Source organism: Pimephales promelas, chromosome 21, assembly GCF_988280905.1.
Source record: "Pimephales promelas chromosome 21, fPimPro1.hap1.1, whole genome shotgun sequence".
NCBI classification, from domain to species: Eukaryota; Metazoa; Chordata; class Actinopteri; order Cypriniformes; family Leuciscidae; genus Pimephales; species Pimephales promelas.
This window is the reverse complement of record NC_142789.1, coordinates 23,885,729-23,905,111: the sequence shown is the minus strand read 5'-3', so window position 1 is coordinate 23,905,111 and position 19,383 is coordinate 23,885,729. Positions and strand designations below refer to the sequence as shown.

Genomic DNA, 19,383 nt, shown 5'->3' with positions numbered 1-19,383 from the left:
ATGCATTATAATATTTTTTTTTCTATTTTTTATTTGATTTTCAGAAGACTCAGGTTTAAAAAACACTGGATAAGACAGCATATTGTTGACAATGAATTGACAGTTTAGTTTTTTTTTAAGTTTTACATGTATTGAATGAGCTGTCCCTCAGTGTCATTTTTATTTGTTTCAAATATAGCATTTAATCCCAGTCTAAAACCTATAAAGTAAAAACACAATCAAGAATCTTCTTTTAACCATGACAGCCTGCACCCTTCATCCCACATTTTTCAGACTGATTTTGGTTAATTAAAACTCCTATCGTGCTCTAGAGTGCAAGTTCTGTGTCCCTTGCTGCAATGAGGACAGGTTTCAAAGCTGTGCCGCAGGAATGCATTATCATGCATCTTATGGTGGACCCGCAGTAAGTTCATTCCCCAAATTTCAGCATTTCCATCATGAAATCATTTAAAATAATAAAGGCAACGATATTCGTCTCATCACTGTAGCAGCCAAGTGGAAAATAACTTTGCATTTCAAATGGCTTTTCATAAAGGAGACAGGCGGCTTCTCCTTTGTCAGATTAGTGCACTAGAACCTTCAGAATGGGAATGAAGGGAATGTGTGAACGCACGCACACACTCAATAACAGTAAGTGGAGACAGAAAGCACTCCGCTCAGTCTTAATGTTTGCATTACCTGCACCTATCGTTGCAAGACAAGCAATATTTGGCTACTAAATAAATACCCCCCCCCCCCTCTATTTGTGCTAACATACACAAGCCTTCCTCCTGTTCAAGTAGGTCAGGGCTTGTGAGCCAAAAGGGTCAAGGCTGGAAGGAGAAAGAGCCAGATTATTCCCTGTAAAGTCATTGAAAGCTGGTGTGAGGCTACTGCAAAGCTGCATATACAGCAAACACAAGCTGGTTTCAACAGGGCACTGACACGACTCCATTTCATATGTTATAGAGACTATGATTATAATAGACTCGTGGCTTACCATGAACATGGCTCTGAAGTTGCTGAGGTCAGTGAAGAGCTCCTCCACAGAAGTCTTCTTAGAGTCGATGGCGAAAAACTCCAGCATGTTGAGGTAAAGGGTCACCATATTCCTGTGCATGGTCATCAGCTTCTGGTACTGATCTCTCGCCTGCGTACAGAAACTGTGAGGAATCACTGTCAAGGACCTATACAAAACAGAATTGAAAAGTGAATGCCAAAACGTGTTGTCAACAAGATTTTCATTATAAGGAATAATACATTTTCTTCTTTCTTGTGATCCTTCGGTTAAATGAATAATTAAAAAAAAAAACAAAACAAAAAAAACGTGGATCTTAGGAAACTAATTAACCCCCCAAAACCAATGACCAAATGAAACAATCATCCTTCTACACTTTTGAACATAAATACACAAAAAAAGTTCAATACATCAACAGTAATTTATGTTTATTATTGAACTCTCATTTCAAAGCAAGGAAAGTTAATCTTTTATTTTATTCTAAAGGTTACCATTTGGAAAGGATGTGAAATGCCAGAGCTTCAGCGTAGTTTCTGCTAAGAATGAACCAAAATGAAAACAATTAACTTTTAATCCCTGATCGAATGACTACAAGCCTTTAATGCAACACTTGCTAAAGTTGTGGAGCCTACACATGCGAAAACCCAGACACATTTCGTATAAGAGCATATAAATAGTTCACGTTAAAGTCCAGTTCATTTTTATTATGGTTAAAACTGCTGCACAGAGCCAAGCGCTTTATCCATTACTGCTCTTTATCCAATTAAAACTGTGGTGGTGTGTACAGTAGGAGCCAATGCAAAACATGTTATTTATTGGGAAAGCATGTATACACAGAGGCATTTTATTATTTAACACATAATTATAGATGGCTAGAAAGTACTTGTAGAATGTCATTTAAACCAGTGTTTATGTTTCACATTTATTTGCAGCCCACATGCATTCATATCGAATGGAAGCATGTGGGCTGCAAATCTCTGACAAGCCCATGTTTTTAAGATGACCCTTATGCCGACACCAAACAACCAAAAATTCATTACGATCTTAGCAAGACTAGGAAAAAAAAAAAAAAAAAAAAAAAAAATATATATATATATATATACACATACATATATATATATATTTTTTTTTACTTTTTAAAGGGGAGCAAAATTCACCATGCGTTGTGGACATGACAAAAAAACTTGTTAAAAGTGAGTTATTGGGAGACAACATATTTTGTAGACTTTCTGTGAATTACAGTAAACAAGAACCAGCAAAATCCACCAACTGAAGAAGGGTTGGCTCTCCAGAGAACATAACATATGAATATAATATCTATTAAAATATCTATGTGTTACGGACATGGCAGTTCTGAAAGAGGAACAAATTAGACTATGAAAATGCCTTTAAAATGCTTTAAAAACTTCTAAGTTAATCAAATTAAAATTGAAATTGTACCGCAAATGGTTATGGATAATAGCATGTGATTATATAGCATGTGTTCACGCCATCTCTCATGCTGTTCAGTGTAACCAGTGTGGGACCTGCATTTAAGTAAATCTAAACCGGTGCTGGTGCAGTGGATAAGACAAATGCCTCTGGTGTCCTTGCCAATGTGCCAATGTGTCCCTGAGGAAGACACTTAACCCCTACTTGCTCCAGTGGCGTGCGACCTCCGACATAGCAATTGTAAGTCACTTTGGATAAAAGTATCAGCTAAATGAATAAATGTAAATAAATGTAAACCAGTCTACATCAGAGACAGATGCAGTCTTTGAAATTGTTTTGATCTAACAGACCAATGCCACTCTAATTCATTGTTGACCATTAGTTGGTCAAGAACCAACTCTTTTTAAAATATGAAATGTTAGATGAAAATGTCATTTTACTATCGGTGCACACCTCGTATGTGGTGGATTTTCCTTCAAAGCACATTAATGCAGTAAAATACATAACTAAATATACAACTTAAAAAATGGTTTTGTTCTTTAGGTAAAAACTTCATTTTTCATGGTAAGGTGACATTTGCATGGAATTGCTCATAAGCAACATTAATAGTTGCAAGTGTCATTAATTAATACTCTACACTTGCATATCACATGAACACTGCCATATGTGTGCACACACTGAAAATAACATTCTGGGAACTGGTGTCTGGTGTGAGAAAAAGGGATGGGTGATCCATCCATATATATACTGTGTGTGTATGTATACTGTATGATATAACATGTGATTTATTACTAAATTTACATTACATTTTCCTAACTTGAAAATGGGTGTAACATCTTCACACATTAAAAAGTCTCTTAGCACTTCACTTGTCCTCTTGCTCTCTGACTCTCTTGGTCCAGAGCACAAAAAGAACTACAAAATTCGACTGCTTACGGCATACGTCACTTCTCCCACCACTTCCTCGAATTGTCTGTGGCCATTGTAGATTCCAAAGCCAGCGCTGGATAAACAGCGAGCGTGAGCGTTGGATGTGTGACAGTAGGCTGCGGTAGGCTATATTATTAACGACAGCGGTAATGGACAATTCCGCTTCCAACCCGTAGGGGGACCGCATAAAATGTAGGTAACAAACATTAGCGTTATGTCTCACACATAGCTACACATGCATGAACTGACACTGTGACTCTTACACACATGACATGAAAGAGAGAATCTGGGTCTAATCCTTGCTTTGAGGTTAGGAATGCCTATGCAAAGATGGCAAGCTTTACTTCAAATATAATAACTAATACTTTCAACTTTGATGTGGTTTTTAATTAGGAATCTGTTTGAAGCTGCTGCCTCACATACCACTATTCAGTACTTCACATCACTACTAATTTTCCTTAATTGCTATAAATAATGCTGCTTTTTATCTATCAAATATATCTTACTCCTAAATTAATATGGTACATCTTACTTTCTTAGATTGCCACAGTTTCTTTGTAAGCTCACCTGAACAGCTGACTTGTGTAATCAGCTCTTCCAAGGCAAGGTAAAAGTGAATATTAGCCAGAACTCTGCTAAAAAAAGTAGTAAAGAAATAGTAGAGAGTTTCTAGAGACAGGACAGAGCTACTCTAACCCACACATTTCACTCCAGGACTCAGGTCCTTCATGACTTATTTATGATGAAGACATTATAAGGGAGGACAGACAGGCCGGACAGCTTGTTCGGCATACACATGAAATCTTTTGGGAGTTCTTTCGGTGGCATACACACACACACACACAGAGATCTGTTTTGTGCGTCTCCTCTGCTGTCTTTTATACTGCGAGTTCATTCACGCCTTCCAAATATGAATGGAGAATGAGGCGCAGGGGACGTGCTCACCTAATGAAAGGACAGACGGTGTATGAGAGCGAGAGATAAGACTTCATTAACGTTAATACTGATCTGGTTGCTGGTGCTAAGAGCTCAGAGAAAAGAAAAGGGCCTGTGCTTGTGGAGCTGAGCGGTGTTAGCAGTAACAGAGGAAAGATAGAGGAATGTGGGTTCTGGGTTTTTGTTCTAAACTAAATGGAGAGGGGGCGAGAGAGAGGGGGTGAGAGAGAGCGAAAGAGGGGTTGATGGACCCTTGAACACAAGTTCTGTGCAGAGGAATTGAAAAGCATCTATTTTATTCCTGTACAGCTGAGCTTGTTAGACTCTCATACTGTATACTTTCATGCCACAAAGACACACTATTAACAAACACCCCGTAATACAGTACCTGAGACACACACAGATGCATGTGGACACTCCCTTCTAATGTACTATTTCAGATGCATGCATACTAACAGGTGCATTCAATAAACAGTCTCCCTAGTCAGTTACAGTAGAATAGGCCATAGCAAAACATCATGATATACGCTGTTATAGCAGAATATTCGGGTGCTTATATACCTTGGGCCATTTAGTGTCCATAAACTGTCATGTAGTGTCCATAAAATGCAGCCTCTGGTTTGATGATTGTATATTTTTAGAGATGCAACACTGGTGAATACTGATAATCTGCATCATGACGGTGTACTGTACCAAAATGGATATTCATTTTACATTTTGCACCTTATTATATTTAAAGGCCCATTCACACCAAGGACGATAACTATAACGGTAAAAACAGTTCAATAACAATAATAGCACAGTGAAACAATATCGTTGGAATCACTTTCAGAAAGATTTGTTTTTCCCAGCTGATGAATCATAAAACCACAGACAGCCAATCAGAATCAATTTTTTTTAAGAGCGAAAGCATTTAAAGTGACAGACTACTGCTTAAAATAAACAATGATATCGTCCTCTGATGTGAAAGCTAATATAAATCGTTATAGTTATTGGTGTGGGGGTCTTAAATGTTATTAAATTATTACTGTTTTTAAAAATGAACTACGTGAGCTTTAGATGATGGCAAAGGCAATTCTAAATGACAAACAAAACCAAAAAATAAAAATAAATTATGCATCCCTAATATTTCAGCACATTATTACGCAAGACTTATAAATGCAACGTTGATGGCCTTTGTAAAAGACCACTTAAAATACCCACCATTGAGCATATTTTTGGCATCAGTGTTCTCAAATTTGAAAAACAGTACCCCAAAATGCTCTCTAGCAGGGTAGCTCTCAATGCATTCATAAAATATATCGGTAGGGACAAGGCACTAAATGTAGCTATTAAAAATGAAAAATTAAAGGCTAGAGTAGAGTAGTCTTCAGGCAAAAGAAAAATAAATAAACCGAGAAAAACAGTGTGGATGGGAGGAGGGACGTAGGGTGGAAGACAGTCCACTATGTGGCTGGTGAGTGAGATAATAACCTCCCCTGGTAGAGTCTAGCTAGGACAGCATGAAGGGTAGAGCAGTCGGGTCAGGCCCAGAACACAGTGCATCTACTGCCGGAATTCACTGGATCATGAGCACCCCACTAAAGCAATAAAGTCAAAGCTGTTTTTTTGCCCATGAAACAGCAAGCACACCAGCAAAAAATAAAACATTCAGTAGAGCCCAAGTAAGAAAAATGAATAACGAAGCCACACAAGACTACCTGCTCCATAGAGCTGTACAAAATGCACTAAAAGAAGAGTTCATTGACAATTATTAGGGTATCTGTTTTGATCAGTGTTTAGTTTGTGCCACTGGTATCTCCCCTGGCAACACGTCTGGCTTTCAAACGTTTGCCATTTGCAAAGGAGACAGCAGGAAATGATTTCGAGAGCAATGACAGACAGCAAGGAAAAGAACTAACGAGCAAGTACAGGAATGTACAACTCCATTATCAAACCAGGTTTCACAAGCAGCTCGGTGAAGTTCAATATAAATAATTTATTCGCACACGCCGACATAAACTCTGATTAGTGTTTGTGAATGTGTGTGAGGTTGACAAGGGTGCCAGAAAATGTGTTGCCACCATGTGCAAGAGAACTAACAATGTTGATAACAGCACAACAGTGAATAAGTGTGTTCGGACAAAAAAAAGAAACAAAGAATTGTACATTGTGTGTGTGTGAAAGTGTGAAAGGATATTGCCATCTTGCTGTGGAACAGGTCCTGGTGGTCGTCTGTGGAGCTGAGAGTGTCCAGATCCTTCTCCAACTGCAGCAGGTGTTTCTCCATCTGTCTCAGGCTCTTCTCAAGGTTTTCTGCCGATACTACACGCACAAAGAGATACAGATTTAAAACAATGCACTGACACTTTACTTACAGCAGATCCAAAATGCATGTTTCCAGATGACAGACACTTCTCAGAAACCTGAAGTTCTGTTGGACAGGGACATTCACTGGGGGAATTTTGATTTTTTACAGAGCTTTCTGAGCTATAACAGAAGGGGAAATTTCAGTGCTCCTCACACAAAACCTGCTGTAAGTTTACAGAAGACTCTGCAGTCATATACTGCATATATACATATAATCTGTTTCGAGTCCTTATTATAGCTGTACAGCAAATAATTCCTTTTAAAAAAGTAGAGAGAGTTGTCATCTCTTCTTTCACATTAACAGTCAAGCCGTTTGATCATTTTTAACTCAGGTCACACTGGTGTTAATTATTTTATTAATTGTTTGCCATTTATGTTTTCTATGCAATACATCGGATGTGTTTAGTTTATACATGCAATTACAACAGATACTAGCAGAGTAACACTTTATATTAAGGTCTCATTAGTTAGCGAGTTAAAATGAACTAACAATGAGCAATTTATTTGTAACAGCATTTATTAGTCTTTGTTAACATTAGATAACCAAATAATTATCGTTGTTAGTTAATGTTAGCTCAGATCCGTGAAATATTGTTAACAGATAGAAAGTGCATTAATAAATGTTGAAATAAAAACCAATGTTTTTTCATTGGTAGTTCATGTTGACTAATGTTAACAATTGGAACAGCATTGTATCGCATGGTAAATGCTACATTTTGCACATCTGAAGTGTCTCTTCAACTGGAGTGTAAATGTGCGTAGTCAAATGTATGAACACCTGTCGCAGTGACTCTGTGTGGAGGTTACTATTCTCAACATTTGATCCGTATCACATTAGTGTTCCTCTCTCACAAACACATCACTGATTAGGTATTCGGCTTAGACTCATTTAGGATGTATGAGGTTCAAATTGATGCTCTTTTTATTTATGTGTGTGTGTGTGTGAAGGGGAGTTGACCGAAGTGGTACAGAAATTACACGTCAGCTTTTTTATAGCATACCATTTCTAAAAGGTTCAATGTCCTGTTAGCAGACACTATTACATAAAACTATAATTTTAGATTAGAGATATATTTGGTTCATTATTATTATTACAACAGTTCTGGTAAGACCAAACCAGGCCTGCATCTTTCACCCGTTCCTCACACATGCTGGTAGTTTGATGAGGTAATTATGTGACTTTAATAAGAGGCTCAGGTTTGATTAAGCAGACACTATTTGGAGGGGACGATCTTGTTCCATGCACAGTGTTAATGCTTAATGTGATGGGACACATTGACTGAGATTTGGCTTATATGTGCTCAGCTTAACAGGATATTATTTATTGCATTTTCATGAGGAATTGTGTAAATGTTAAACTACTTAACGATAATCTGCTTAGTCAAATTTTTTTTTTTATGATTTTAACATGAACAAAGAACAATTTGTGGCTTTTAGAAACTGATCGTGCCTCTCACACTGTCAATTTCATATAGAGTCAAATAGAGGCCTATAGAGTCAAAGCACACATTTTACATTTACACTCTTAGAAGAAATGGTTCTATTTAGAAGCAGAAATGGTTCCATCCCCCGCTTCATATATAGAATATATATAGAACCATTTTAGAACCATTTTTCTATATAGAACCATTTTTTTTTTTTTTTTGGTAAAAGTTTCTATTGGCCAAGTATTGAACCCCAGGGTTCTATATACGTTCCAAATACGTAGCGCTGATCGAGCCATTTAAGGTTCTATATAGAACCTTTTCTTTTAAGAGTGTAGAACAGTATAAAGCTGAATCAGAACCAAGTGCATGTACAAATAACCAGACAGGAAACACTGAAAGCAAAAATCTCACTTTAGCCACAAAAACTCAGTTCTAGCTCCCTCTCATGGAGTCAGTGTAGAGAGGTAAATGTCTCTCTGGTCTCACAGTACAGTGTCAGAAGTAACTGGAACTGGCACTTTGAGTGCAACCCAAAAGTCCAGAGCCAACAGACCTATCTGTCAATTTGAATATCCGTAAGATACATTTATTCATGCACAAAGTATTATTATGCAGCAGGTTGGGGAGACATGTTCTAAGGAATTAGCCTTGTGAACAATAAAGTACCAAACCGTTCAAAAGTTTGGGTTTGGTAAGATTTTATTGTAATGTTTTTCAAACAAAAATACAAAAGTAATATAGTGAAATATTACAATTTAAAATAACTGTTTTCCATTTTAATTTATTTTGTGTTCAATATTTCAATGTTGAAAACTATTGTCCTGCCTGACATTTTTGTGGAAGTTTAACTTTTTATTTAATAGAAATTCATAATAAAAAGTATTATTTTCTTTCAAAAAAGTATTTTTGAACAAACTTTCATCATGATTCATCGGCGCTGTTTCTGTACAAGTCAAAGACAATAATTTTGAATTTAGATATATGGCAAGATTGTTCGCATTTACGTGAAAGAAAGTGTATACAATCTATACACAAACTAAACACAAATTTAATCTTTCAGACACCATCTTTATTTTTTGCGCAAATGTCACAGAATCAAACAAACAGCGATTGTGAGATATGATTGACGGCAAAGGATATAATATCTATCTATATATTCGGACAAAGCTGCTGTCTAGGTAGTTAGCTCATTAGATTTAGAAACGCATTCACTATATTCAGGAACCGCTTCTTAAGAGGCACTTTGGTAGCAAAGTGTGTGCCAAAGGAAATAAAAATGTAAAAGAAAGCCTCAATAACAGTCAGTAGGTTCTCCTGAAAAAAACACTAATGAAACGCACACGTATTAACCCTCCATTAGCAGCCACTGAAGGGAATCACCCTAGACCTAACCGCACCACAATGGGACACAAAAAAATAGTAGTTGGGGAATGACAATAGCTAATTCTTAAATGAAAGCATATCCATCTCCAGGAGAAAAACAAAACATACACCTGCAAATGTGAGCTCTAAAGGACAGAATAATGGAAGTAATATCTGTAAAACAATCAAAGGCTGCTTCCTGAGGGGCGTGCAGGGACAGACGTTCAGTGTGGTGGGGATATGTTACCCATAATGCCATTTCAGCTTTGATGAAGGGCACAAGAGCAGGCAGCACTAATGAAATGGGGAACGGGAGGGAAAGAGACGGACAGAAAAAAAGGAAAAAATTGAAACTAATAAAAAGGCAGAGCCAGAGTAGGAGAAAGAGGACATGAGAGAAAAAAACCTACATTGCTCTAACCATACTTTCTTGGAACACAAAATGAGATGTTTTGGAAAATGTCTGAGCTCATCTCCATACAGTGAAACTAGATTGTGACCATAAGCCATCAAGCACAAAAAAAAATAAAATAAATAATAATAATAATAATTAAAGCTGCAAGCAGCATTTAGCGGGGTTCAAGCAGTTTAGGCCTTTAAGGCCTTTAAGCACAAAAGCATCAAAAGACATTAAGGTTTAAGTTTCAATAATGGCAATTTACCATAGGGAATACATTGTTTTTAACATTTTTAACAGTTATAGCGCCACCTATAGTCCGATCTCCATGAAACTTTGCATGCTTGTTGAATAAGTTATGACACATGTGCTCATCAATTTTTGTGAAGTTCTGACTTTTCCTTTAGGATTTATAGGCTTTTGGGTGCATTTTGTCATCCCCCCTTTTATTAATGACCCTGTTATAGCAAAACAAATGACACAGTTCAACTTTTTTTGATAATTATTGATCTAGAGTGTCCAAAGAATTGTCCTAGACTGGTCTGGTTCCGATCGGGCAAAAAACCAGGGACTAGTTCGCAAAAGTACGTTTTTAACATATTCGTGAATATTTAACGAACGATTTGATTGACAGCAATGGTTCTTGAGGCAAAGTTGTTCAGCGTGAGGAGATCTATCAATTGATATACATATTGTGGGGGTGTGTGCAACACCACGTGATAACAGAGCCATAAAACTCGTTAGCGCCAACTAGTGGCCGATTTCTTTCAAAATTCTTACAGACCTCTAGGGCCATGAGTCAAACATGCCCAACGAGTTTCGTTCCGATCGGGCTTCGTTAACCTTGTTTCATAGATGCACAAACTTCATTGGCCGATGGCGGCCATGTTTTTTTAGATACGCCAATGTCCTCATAGATATACATGGGGCCTTGGTCCAAGACACTGCATACCAATTTTCAAGTCAATCGGACTAACGGTCATGTGGTCATAGCCCTTTTTATGTTTTTTTCATATTATAGCGCCACCTAGTGTTCAATCGTCGCTATTTTTTTACTGTGACCTCAAATTGAACTCGTACACATGTGTACCGAGTTTGGTGAAGATATCTCATTTACTTCTCGAGTTATAGCCAATTTAGTAAAATAGGCTCCTCCCACAACGTTTATTTTGCTTCCCCTAGCGACCGGAAATAGAAATTTCAACATTTTTTTGATAATTATTGATCTTCAGACTCCAGAGAACATTTCTGCACTGGTTTGGTTCCTATCTGGCAAAAAACCAGGGACTAGTTCGCAAAAGTAGTTTTTCGACAAAATTCAAAATGGCGGAAAAATTTCCATACCCGAAATGAAATCGGAGATATACGTTTTTTTCGTCAGGTGACCAGCTTTCCAATGATATAAGACACTTGAGTGTACGACTTACGGTCTAGGAGTTATGAGCCGTTTCGCGCAATTGGTTGCTATAGCGCCACCTATGGGCCAATCGGGCTCATAATTTGATAACCTCTCCTCGATTTTTGTACTACCATCTGACAAAGTTTCAGAGCTCTAGCCCTTACGGTTTGGGCTGCACGATGCGTTTTAGGGGAGAATAATAATAATAATAATAATTAAAGCTGCAAGCAGCATTTAGCGGGGTTCAAGCAGTTTAGGCCTTTAAGGCCTTTAAGCACAAAAGCATGAAAAGACATTAAGTTGTAAGTTTTAATAATGGCAATTTACTATAGGGTATACATTGTTTTTAATATTTTTAACAATTATAGCGCCACCTATAGTCCGATCTCCATGAAACTTTGCAGGCTTGTTGAATACGTTATGACACATATGCTCATCAATTTTTGTGAAGTTCTGACTTTTCCTTTAGGATTTATAGGCTTTTGGGTGCATTTTGTCATGCCCCCTTTTTTAATTGACCCTGTTATAGCAAAACAAATGACAAAGTTCAACTTTTTTTGATAATTATTGATCTAGAGAGTCCAAAGAATTGTCCCAGACTGGTCTGGTTCCGATCGGGCAAAAAACCAGGGACTAGTTCGCAAAAGTACGTTTTTAACATATTCGTGAATATTTAACGAACGATTTGATTGACAGCAATGGTTCTTGAGGCAAAGTTGTTCAGCATGAGGAGATCTATCAATTGATATACATATTGTGGGGGTGTGTGCAACACCACGTGATAACAGAGCCATAAAACTCGTTAGCGCCAACTAGTGGCCGATTTTTTTCAAAATTCTTACAGACCTCTAGGGCCATGAGTCGAACATGCCCATCGAGTTTCGTTCCGATGGGCCTCCGTTAACCTTGTCTCACAGGTGCTCAAACTTCATTGGCCGATGGCGGCCATGTTTTTTTACATACGCCAATGTCCTCATAGATATACATGGGGCCTTGGTCCAAGACACTGCATACCAATTTTCAAGTCAATCGGACTAACGGTCATGTGGTCATAGCCCTTTTTATGTTTTTTTCATGTTATAGCGCCACCTAGTGTTCAATCGTCGCTATTTTTTTACTGTGACCTCAAATTGAACTCGTACACATGTGTACCGAGTTTGGTGAAGATATCTCATTTACTTCTCGAGCTATAGCCATTTTAGTAAAATAGGCTCCTCCCACAACGTTTATTTTGCTTCCCCTAGCGACCGGAACGAGAAATTTCAACATTTTTTTGATAATTATTGATCTTCAGACTCCAGAGAACATTTCTGCACTGGTTTGGTTCCGATCGGGCAAAAACCCAGGGACTAGTTCGCAAAAGTAGTTTTTCGACAAAATTCAAAATGGCGGAAAAATTTCCATACTGGAAATGAAATCGGAGATATACGTTTTTTTCGTCAGGTGACCAGCTTTCCAATGATATAAGACACTTGAGTGTACGACTTACGGTCTAGGAGTTATGAGCCGTTTCGCGCAATTGGTCGCTATAGCGCCACCTATGGGCCAATCGGGCTCATAATTTGATAACCTCTCCTCGATTTTTGTACTACCATCTGACAAAGTTTCAGAGCTCTAGCACTTACGGTTTGGGCTGCACGATGCGTTTTAGGGGAGAATAATAATAATAATAATAATAATTAAAGCTGCAAGCAGCATTTAGCGGGGTTCAAGCAGTTTAGGCCTTTACGGCCTTTAAGCACAAAAGCATCAAAAGACATTAAGTTTTATGTAGCAAGCATTATTTAACATGATAAACCATATTTCAATGTGAATTTTCATGATTTACCATGTTCTAGTATGATTTACCATGAATCTAACATGATTTTCCATAGTTTACCTTGATATACCATGTTATAGGATGGTTTACCACAATATAGCAAGTGAAAAGACTATTAATAAGAAAAGTGGCCAGCAGAGGGCAGTAGAAGACCACTTATTGGCACACTTCCATTTTGAAATGCTTTGTTTCTCCACTATTCTGCACTAAAGCAAACCATTTTTTTCATGTTAACTTCATAAAGCATGCTTACACACAAACGCACGCACACGCACACACACACACACACACACACACAAACACACACACATTTATAGTGTGTACAGTATATGTATAGTTTGACTGCAAAACATTAACAAAAAGAAATTTGTTAAATAAATTAACTATGCAAAATATAGTGTGTACTAGGGGTGGAGCCGAATACGGTATTCGGAAAGGCACAAATAATGTGTTTTTTACGAATACTTATTCCGAACAAATACTTAAAAAATATTTGTGTTCGGGAACAAGAAATACTGTATGTCAAAAAGCTGCGTTCCTCACGAGACCGCAGTGCGAGAGTTGAGTGAGCGACGTTCAGGAAGAGGTGACTGACACAGGCTGCTCCACACAGCAACAGAGAGGGCTTGGCTGAGCGAAAAAACACTTAACTGCATCACTATTTTTGTTGAATAGATGTTTGTACCTTAACTAGGTTCCAGAGGCAGTTTATAACTTTCGGGAAGCGGAGTTTGATCGGGAGTATATTCCATTATTGACGTCTGCAGACGGGTGCTCTCCTGTTCGCTCTGTTTACGTAGCTCTGTTAGCTTGGTAACGGTATTTATTTGTTTCTTATATGGCTTGGTTGAATTCTAATGTAGAGTGCGGTCTGTTGTTATAACAGGCCGCTGCTTATAAGTATAACACACCGTTGCCATGAAAAACAGAGCGTTGCCATGGATTCTAAACGTAGAGACAGAACGGACTATTTTTCTTTTTTATCGGCAATCGTTTTTTAAATCAATAAACTCCTGTTTATATCTATATTTTGAGTCAAATTATTGATTTACTTGGTAGGTAGCAATGTAATAAGCAGGGTAATGTAGAGCGAGGCGGTTGTTATAGCGAATACAAACCCGCAGGCTTTGCGTAATCCCTAACTTATTCTGCGTCCTTCACCATGGTGTTGGGGTTCATAATGTTCACAATTGTATTTTATTAGTTGTTGGTTTAACCATGGTTCATGAGGTAATGGCTGACTGTTATTTTCTTCTCAATGACTTTTCTTGTTACATGTTCATTGCTGGATTTATAGAAAAACACCAACCAATATTGCATAATGGATATAATTAAATAATTCATAATAGTAATTGAAAAGATTTCCTTTCTAATCTCTTTCAACTCCATTTCGCTTTTTCAATGAGACTCTGCCACTTCACCATGCACGACTCACCTGTTGCCTATAAATTGATTGTGAACCCTTTGGCTCATTCTTTGCACTCTTTCCTGGCATTTTGATGCATAACTGTGTGTGTCTTCATGAATTACGTGAGTCCATCTATTAATTTGATTGTGTTTACATTGTTTATGCCTTTTTATGATTTAATGTCACTGTCAGCCTGTGCGCTGCTAATTGATTAATTTGTTTGCCAGACATGTGCCCTGAGCCATGTTGAAAGATTGTTTGTTTCAATGATTTTTTTATTGTATTATTTCTTTATCTCCTTATGCAACAACACACAAACAATGCATTGATCCAAAGTCAACAGGCACCTAAGACGAAATCTTATATTGCGCTGCATTACTGTGTTGTTGACTATTACTGACGGTAAGGTTGTACTGTTGACCCTCGCGCAGCCTCTCGAGCAGAAATCTACACAAATGAGCGCAGAACACACTCAGACCCCATTTACACCTGGTATTAAAATGCGATCTGTATCCAGATAAGTTATCCGGATAATAAAAAAACGCATGTTAATGCAAGGTGTAAATGCGTTGTGATCGCGATCGGATCTGCCTGACCACATCTGGAGGTAGTCTGGCTCGCATTGTGTCCGGATCTTTACTAGGTGTAAACGCAATCTGGTTGTTGAAACCACATATGTATATTTTAATCCTCCCAAAAAGGCAAAAAAATAAACGAGCGAGCTTGTTATATAGGCTATATGTCATGATATTGTCAGATATGACGGCGCTACTGCGACACGGATCACCCATCACCGCAGATGAGCAGCTGAGCGTCTATTCATCGAGCCAACGTGCAAACATCGCAAATAAAAGTGAAAGTAAGTCACAGAGGCTTAACACACAATCATCTTCAAGTAAAGAAACGAAATTATCTTACCAGCGGTGTTGCCACTCTTTTATTGATGTCTTTGATTTGGAAATTAGCTGATGATCAACGAAATGCAGCTCATATCTGTTGCTTTTGGTGTCGTTCAATCCATTAAATCTGCATACGCGGGAGTTTAAGATCGGATTTATATCCGTTTTGCAAAAACACATTTATGTGGCCAGGTGTAAATGGAATCGCTACTTATTATCCGGATAACTTGTCTGGATACAGATCGCATTTTAATACCAGGTGTAAATGGGGTCTCTTATTTTTCCTGAACACCATCACGATTGAAAATGTGACATTGATTTCCTACAACAGTTCAATAAACAGTAAAAAATTAAATCACTTACATTTTAGATGCTATATTGGCTGTTTTTGTTGTGTTTCAGCAGCGAAAATAGTTCCAAACAATAATCACAACAGAACCACGGCACATGTCACAGGAACACTCGACGTGTTTTCATTACTGAATCATTCAGCATTTTGAACGAATCGATTGAGTCAAAGATTCAAAGACACATTCAAAAACATCGGTCTCATTCTTGAATGATCAGCCGTTTGAACGAATCGTTTGAATGAATGAATTGAATGACTCACTCATTAAGACGGTCGCCTGCCACCACCTACTGGCGGTTTAGTGTTAAATGTTTAAAAGTAGTATCATTCTTTCCCAGTTTCTTATGTAAATTTAAATAAATGTCATAACATTATTTTATGCAATTGTGATTTTTCAGTGTAAATGATTTAATTTGATCAGACCCTAGAGTAACAGCCCATAGTGTCTTATTATTCAAAATAATACACCTGAATTTATAGTTTACCCACCTCTTTTTTTTACCACTACACCTCTGACCATAGTGTACATTAATTGACCACGTTCTAGCATGATTTATCATTATTTACAGTGATTGGGGCTTGGATGATTGGATTTTAATGTGATTCTAGGAATATAGTATAGCTATTTACCACGTTAATAGCAATTATGTGAAGATTCAGAACAACTGAAGTGATAAACTTTGACAAAAAAAATGATTGTGTTCAATATTTGACTAAATGTGATTGCAAATGTTAAAATAGTTAATTAATAAAGTCATAATATTAATTATAGTTGAGTAGTGAGACAATTACTATTTTGAACAGCAGAGGGCAGTCAAACACCACTTATTGGCTTAATAGACCATCATATTGATATCATTTCACCTTTTTAACTGTTATTTAGGCCTATTCTGTCAGATCTGTCTGAAAATGTTCATGATTATTTAATGTCACATGTTCTGACTTGTTTATTGAAGAGATCAACGCTTTCAGGGACACTGAAAGTGTAGTAATAGATGGCTTCAACACACTAAATGTTGAAGCCATCCTATTATAGTCATCCACATGACGTAGTTCAACTTTTTCTTTTAATTATTTATCTAGAGAGTCCAGAGAATTGTACTGCACTGGTTTTAACATTATGATATGATCAGAGATGGAAAACACCATTTACAGTCAATAATGGCAAATTACCATTGGAAATACATGGTTTTAAAGCTTTTTAACAGTTATAGCGCCACCTATGGTCCGATCTCCATGAAACTGTGCATGCTTCTTCAACATGTTATGACACATATGCTCATCAATTTTTGTAAAGTTCTGAGTTTTCCTTTAGGATTTACAGGCTTTTGGGGGCTTTTTGTCACGCCCCCTTTTGTAAATGACCCTGTTATAGCAAGACAAATGACAAAGTTGAACTTTTTTTGGATAATTATTGATCAAGAGAGTCCAAAGAATTATCCTAGACTAGTCTGGTTCCGATCGGGCAAAAAACCAGGGACTAGTTCGCAAAAGTAGGTTTTTAACATATTCGTGAATATTTAACGAACGAATTGATTGACAGCAATGGTTCTTGAGGCAAAGTTGTTCATCATGAGGAGATCTATCAATTGATATACATTTTGTGGGGGTGTGTGCAACACCACGTGATTACAGAGCAATAAAACTCGTTAGCGCCAACTAGTGGCCGATTTCTTTCAAAATTTTTACAGACCTCTAGGGCCATGAGTCGAACATTCCCAACGAGTTTCGTTCCGATCGGCCTTCGTTAACCTTGTTTCATAGATGCTCAAACTTCATTGGCCGATGGCGGCCATGTTTTTTGAGATACACCAATGTCCTTGTAGACTTGCATGAGGCCTTGGACCAAGACACTGCATACCAATTTTCAAGTCAATCGGACTGACGGTCAGGTGTTTATCTGTTTTTTTTCATTTTATAGCGCCACCTAGTGTTCAATCGTCGCGATTTTTTTACTGTCACCTCAAATTGAACTCTTACACATGTGTACCGAGTTTGGTGAAGATATCTCATTTACTTCTCGAGCTATAGCCATTTTAGTAAAATAGGCTCCTCCCACAACGTTTATTTTGCTTCCCCTAGCGACCGGAACGAGAAATTTCAACATTTTTTTGATAATTATTAATCTTCAGACTCCAGAGAACATTTCTGCACTGGTTTGGTTCCGATCGGGCAAAAATCCAGGGACTAGTTCGCAAAAGTAGTTTTTCGACAAAATTCAAAATGGCGGAAAATCTATCATGACGGAAATGAAATCGGAGATATACGTTTTGTTCGTCAGGTGACCAGCTTTCCAACGATATAAGACACTTGAGTGTACGACTTACGGTCTAGGAGTTATGAGCAGTTTCGCGCAATTGGTCGCTATAGCGCCACCTATGGGCCAATCGGGCTCATAATTTGATAACCTCTCCTCGATTTTTGTACTACCATCTGACAAAGTTTCAGAACTGCAGCACTTACGGTTTGGTCTGCACGATGCGTTTTACGGCAGAATAATAATAATAATAATAATAATAATAATAATAATAATAATAATAATAAAAATCAATACAATTACAATAGGGTTTCAGCACTTCGTGCTTGAACCCCTAATTAAAGCTGCAAGCAGCATTTAGCGGGGTTCAAGCAGTTTAGGCCTTTAAGGCCTTTAAGCACAAAAGCATCAAAAGACATTAAGTTTAAGTTTCAATAATGGCAATTTACTATAGGGTATACATTGTTTTTAACATTTTTAACAATTATAGCGCCACCTATAGTCTGATCTCCATGAAACTTTGCATGCTTGTTGAATACGTTATGACACATGTGCTCATCAATTTTTGTGAAGTTCTGACTTTTCCTTTAGGATTTATAGGCTTTTGGGTGCATTTTGTCATGCCCCCTTTTTTAAATGACCCTGTCATAGCAAAACAAATGACAAATCTCAAATTTTTTTTGATAATTATTGATCTAGAGAGTCCAAAGAATTGTCCCAGACTGGTCTGGTTCCGATCGGGCAAAAAACCAGGGACTAGTTCGCAAAAGTAGGTTTTTAACATATTCGTGAATATTTAACGAACGATTTGATTTACAGCAATGGTTCTAGAGGCAAAGTTGTTCAGAATGAGGAGATCTATCAATTGATATACATATTGTGGGGGTATGTGCAACAGCACGTGATAACAGAGCCATAAAACTCGTTAGCGCCAACTAATGGCCGATTTCTTTCAAAATTGTTACAGACCTTTAGGGCCATGAGTTGAACATGCCCATCGAGTTTCGTTGCGATCGGCTTTCGATAACCTTGTTTCATAGGTGCTCAAATTTTTTACAGCCAATACTGGCAATTTACCATAGGAAACATATGGTTTTAAAGCTTTTTAACAGTTATAGCGCCACCTATAGTCCGATCTCAATGAAACTTTGCATGCTTCTTCGGCATGTTATGACACATATGCTCATCAATTTCTGTGAAGTTCTGAGTTTTCATTTAGGATTTATAGGCTTTTGGGTGCATTTTCTCACGCCCCTTTTCTAAATGACCATTTAACACCATGCGCAAATTTAAAAAGTTCAACATTTTTTTGATAATTATTGATCTAGAGAGTCCAAAGAATTATCCTAGACTGGTCTGGTTCCGATCGGGCAAAAAACCAGGGACTAGTTCGCAAAAGTAGGTTTTTAACATATTCGTGAAT

The 19,383-nt window shown here is 37.5% G+C and overlaps 1 protein-coding gene across 4 annotated transcripts in view; it reads right to left on the bottom strand.

Moving 5' to 3' along the window:
* diaph3 (diaphanous related formin 3) overlaps window positions 1-19,383 on the bottom strand; it is a 317,511-nt gene that overhangs the window by 89,716 nt on the left and 208,412 nt on the right. For all 4 annotated transcript variants that reach the window (XR_016148350.1, XM_089124819.1, XM_039673952.2 and 1 more), the window contains 2 exons: window positions 6,474-6,598; window positions 980-1,144 (listed from right to left, as the gene is read on the bottom strand). Coding sequence is in view for 3 of the 4 variants with exons in the window: in XM_089124819.1 (XP_088980945.1) it covers window positions 980-1,144; window positions 6,474-6,598 (290 nt within the window). In the remaining variant the exon portion in view is untranslated. The remainder of the gene's footprint in view (window positions 1-979; window positions 1,145-6,473; window positions 6,599-19,383) is intronic.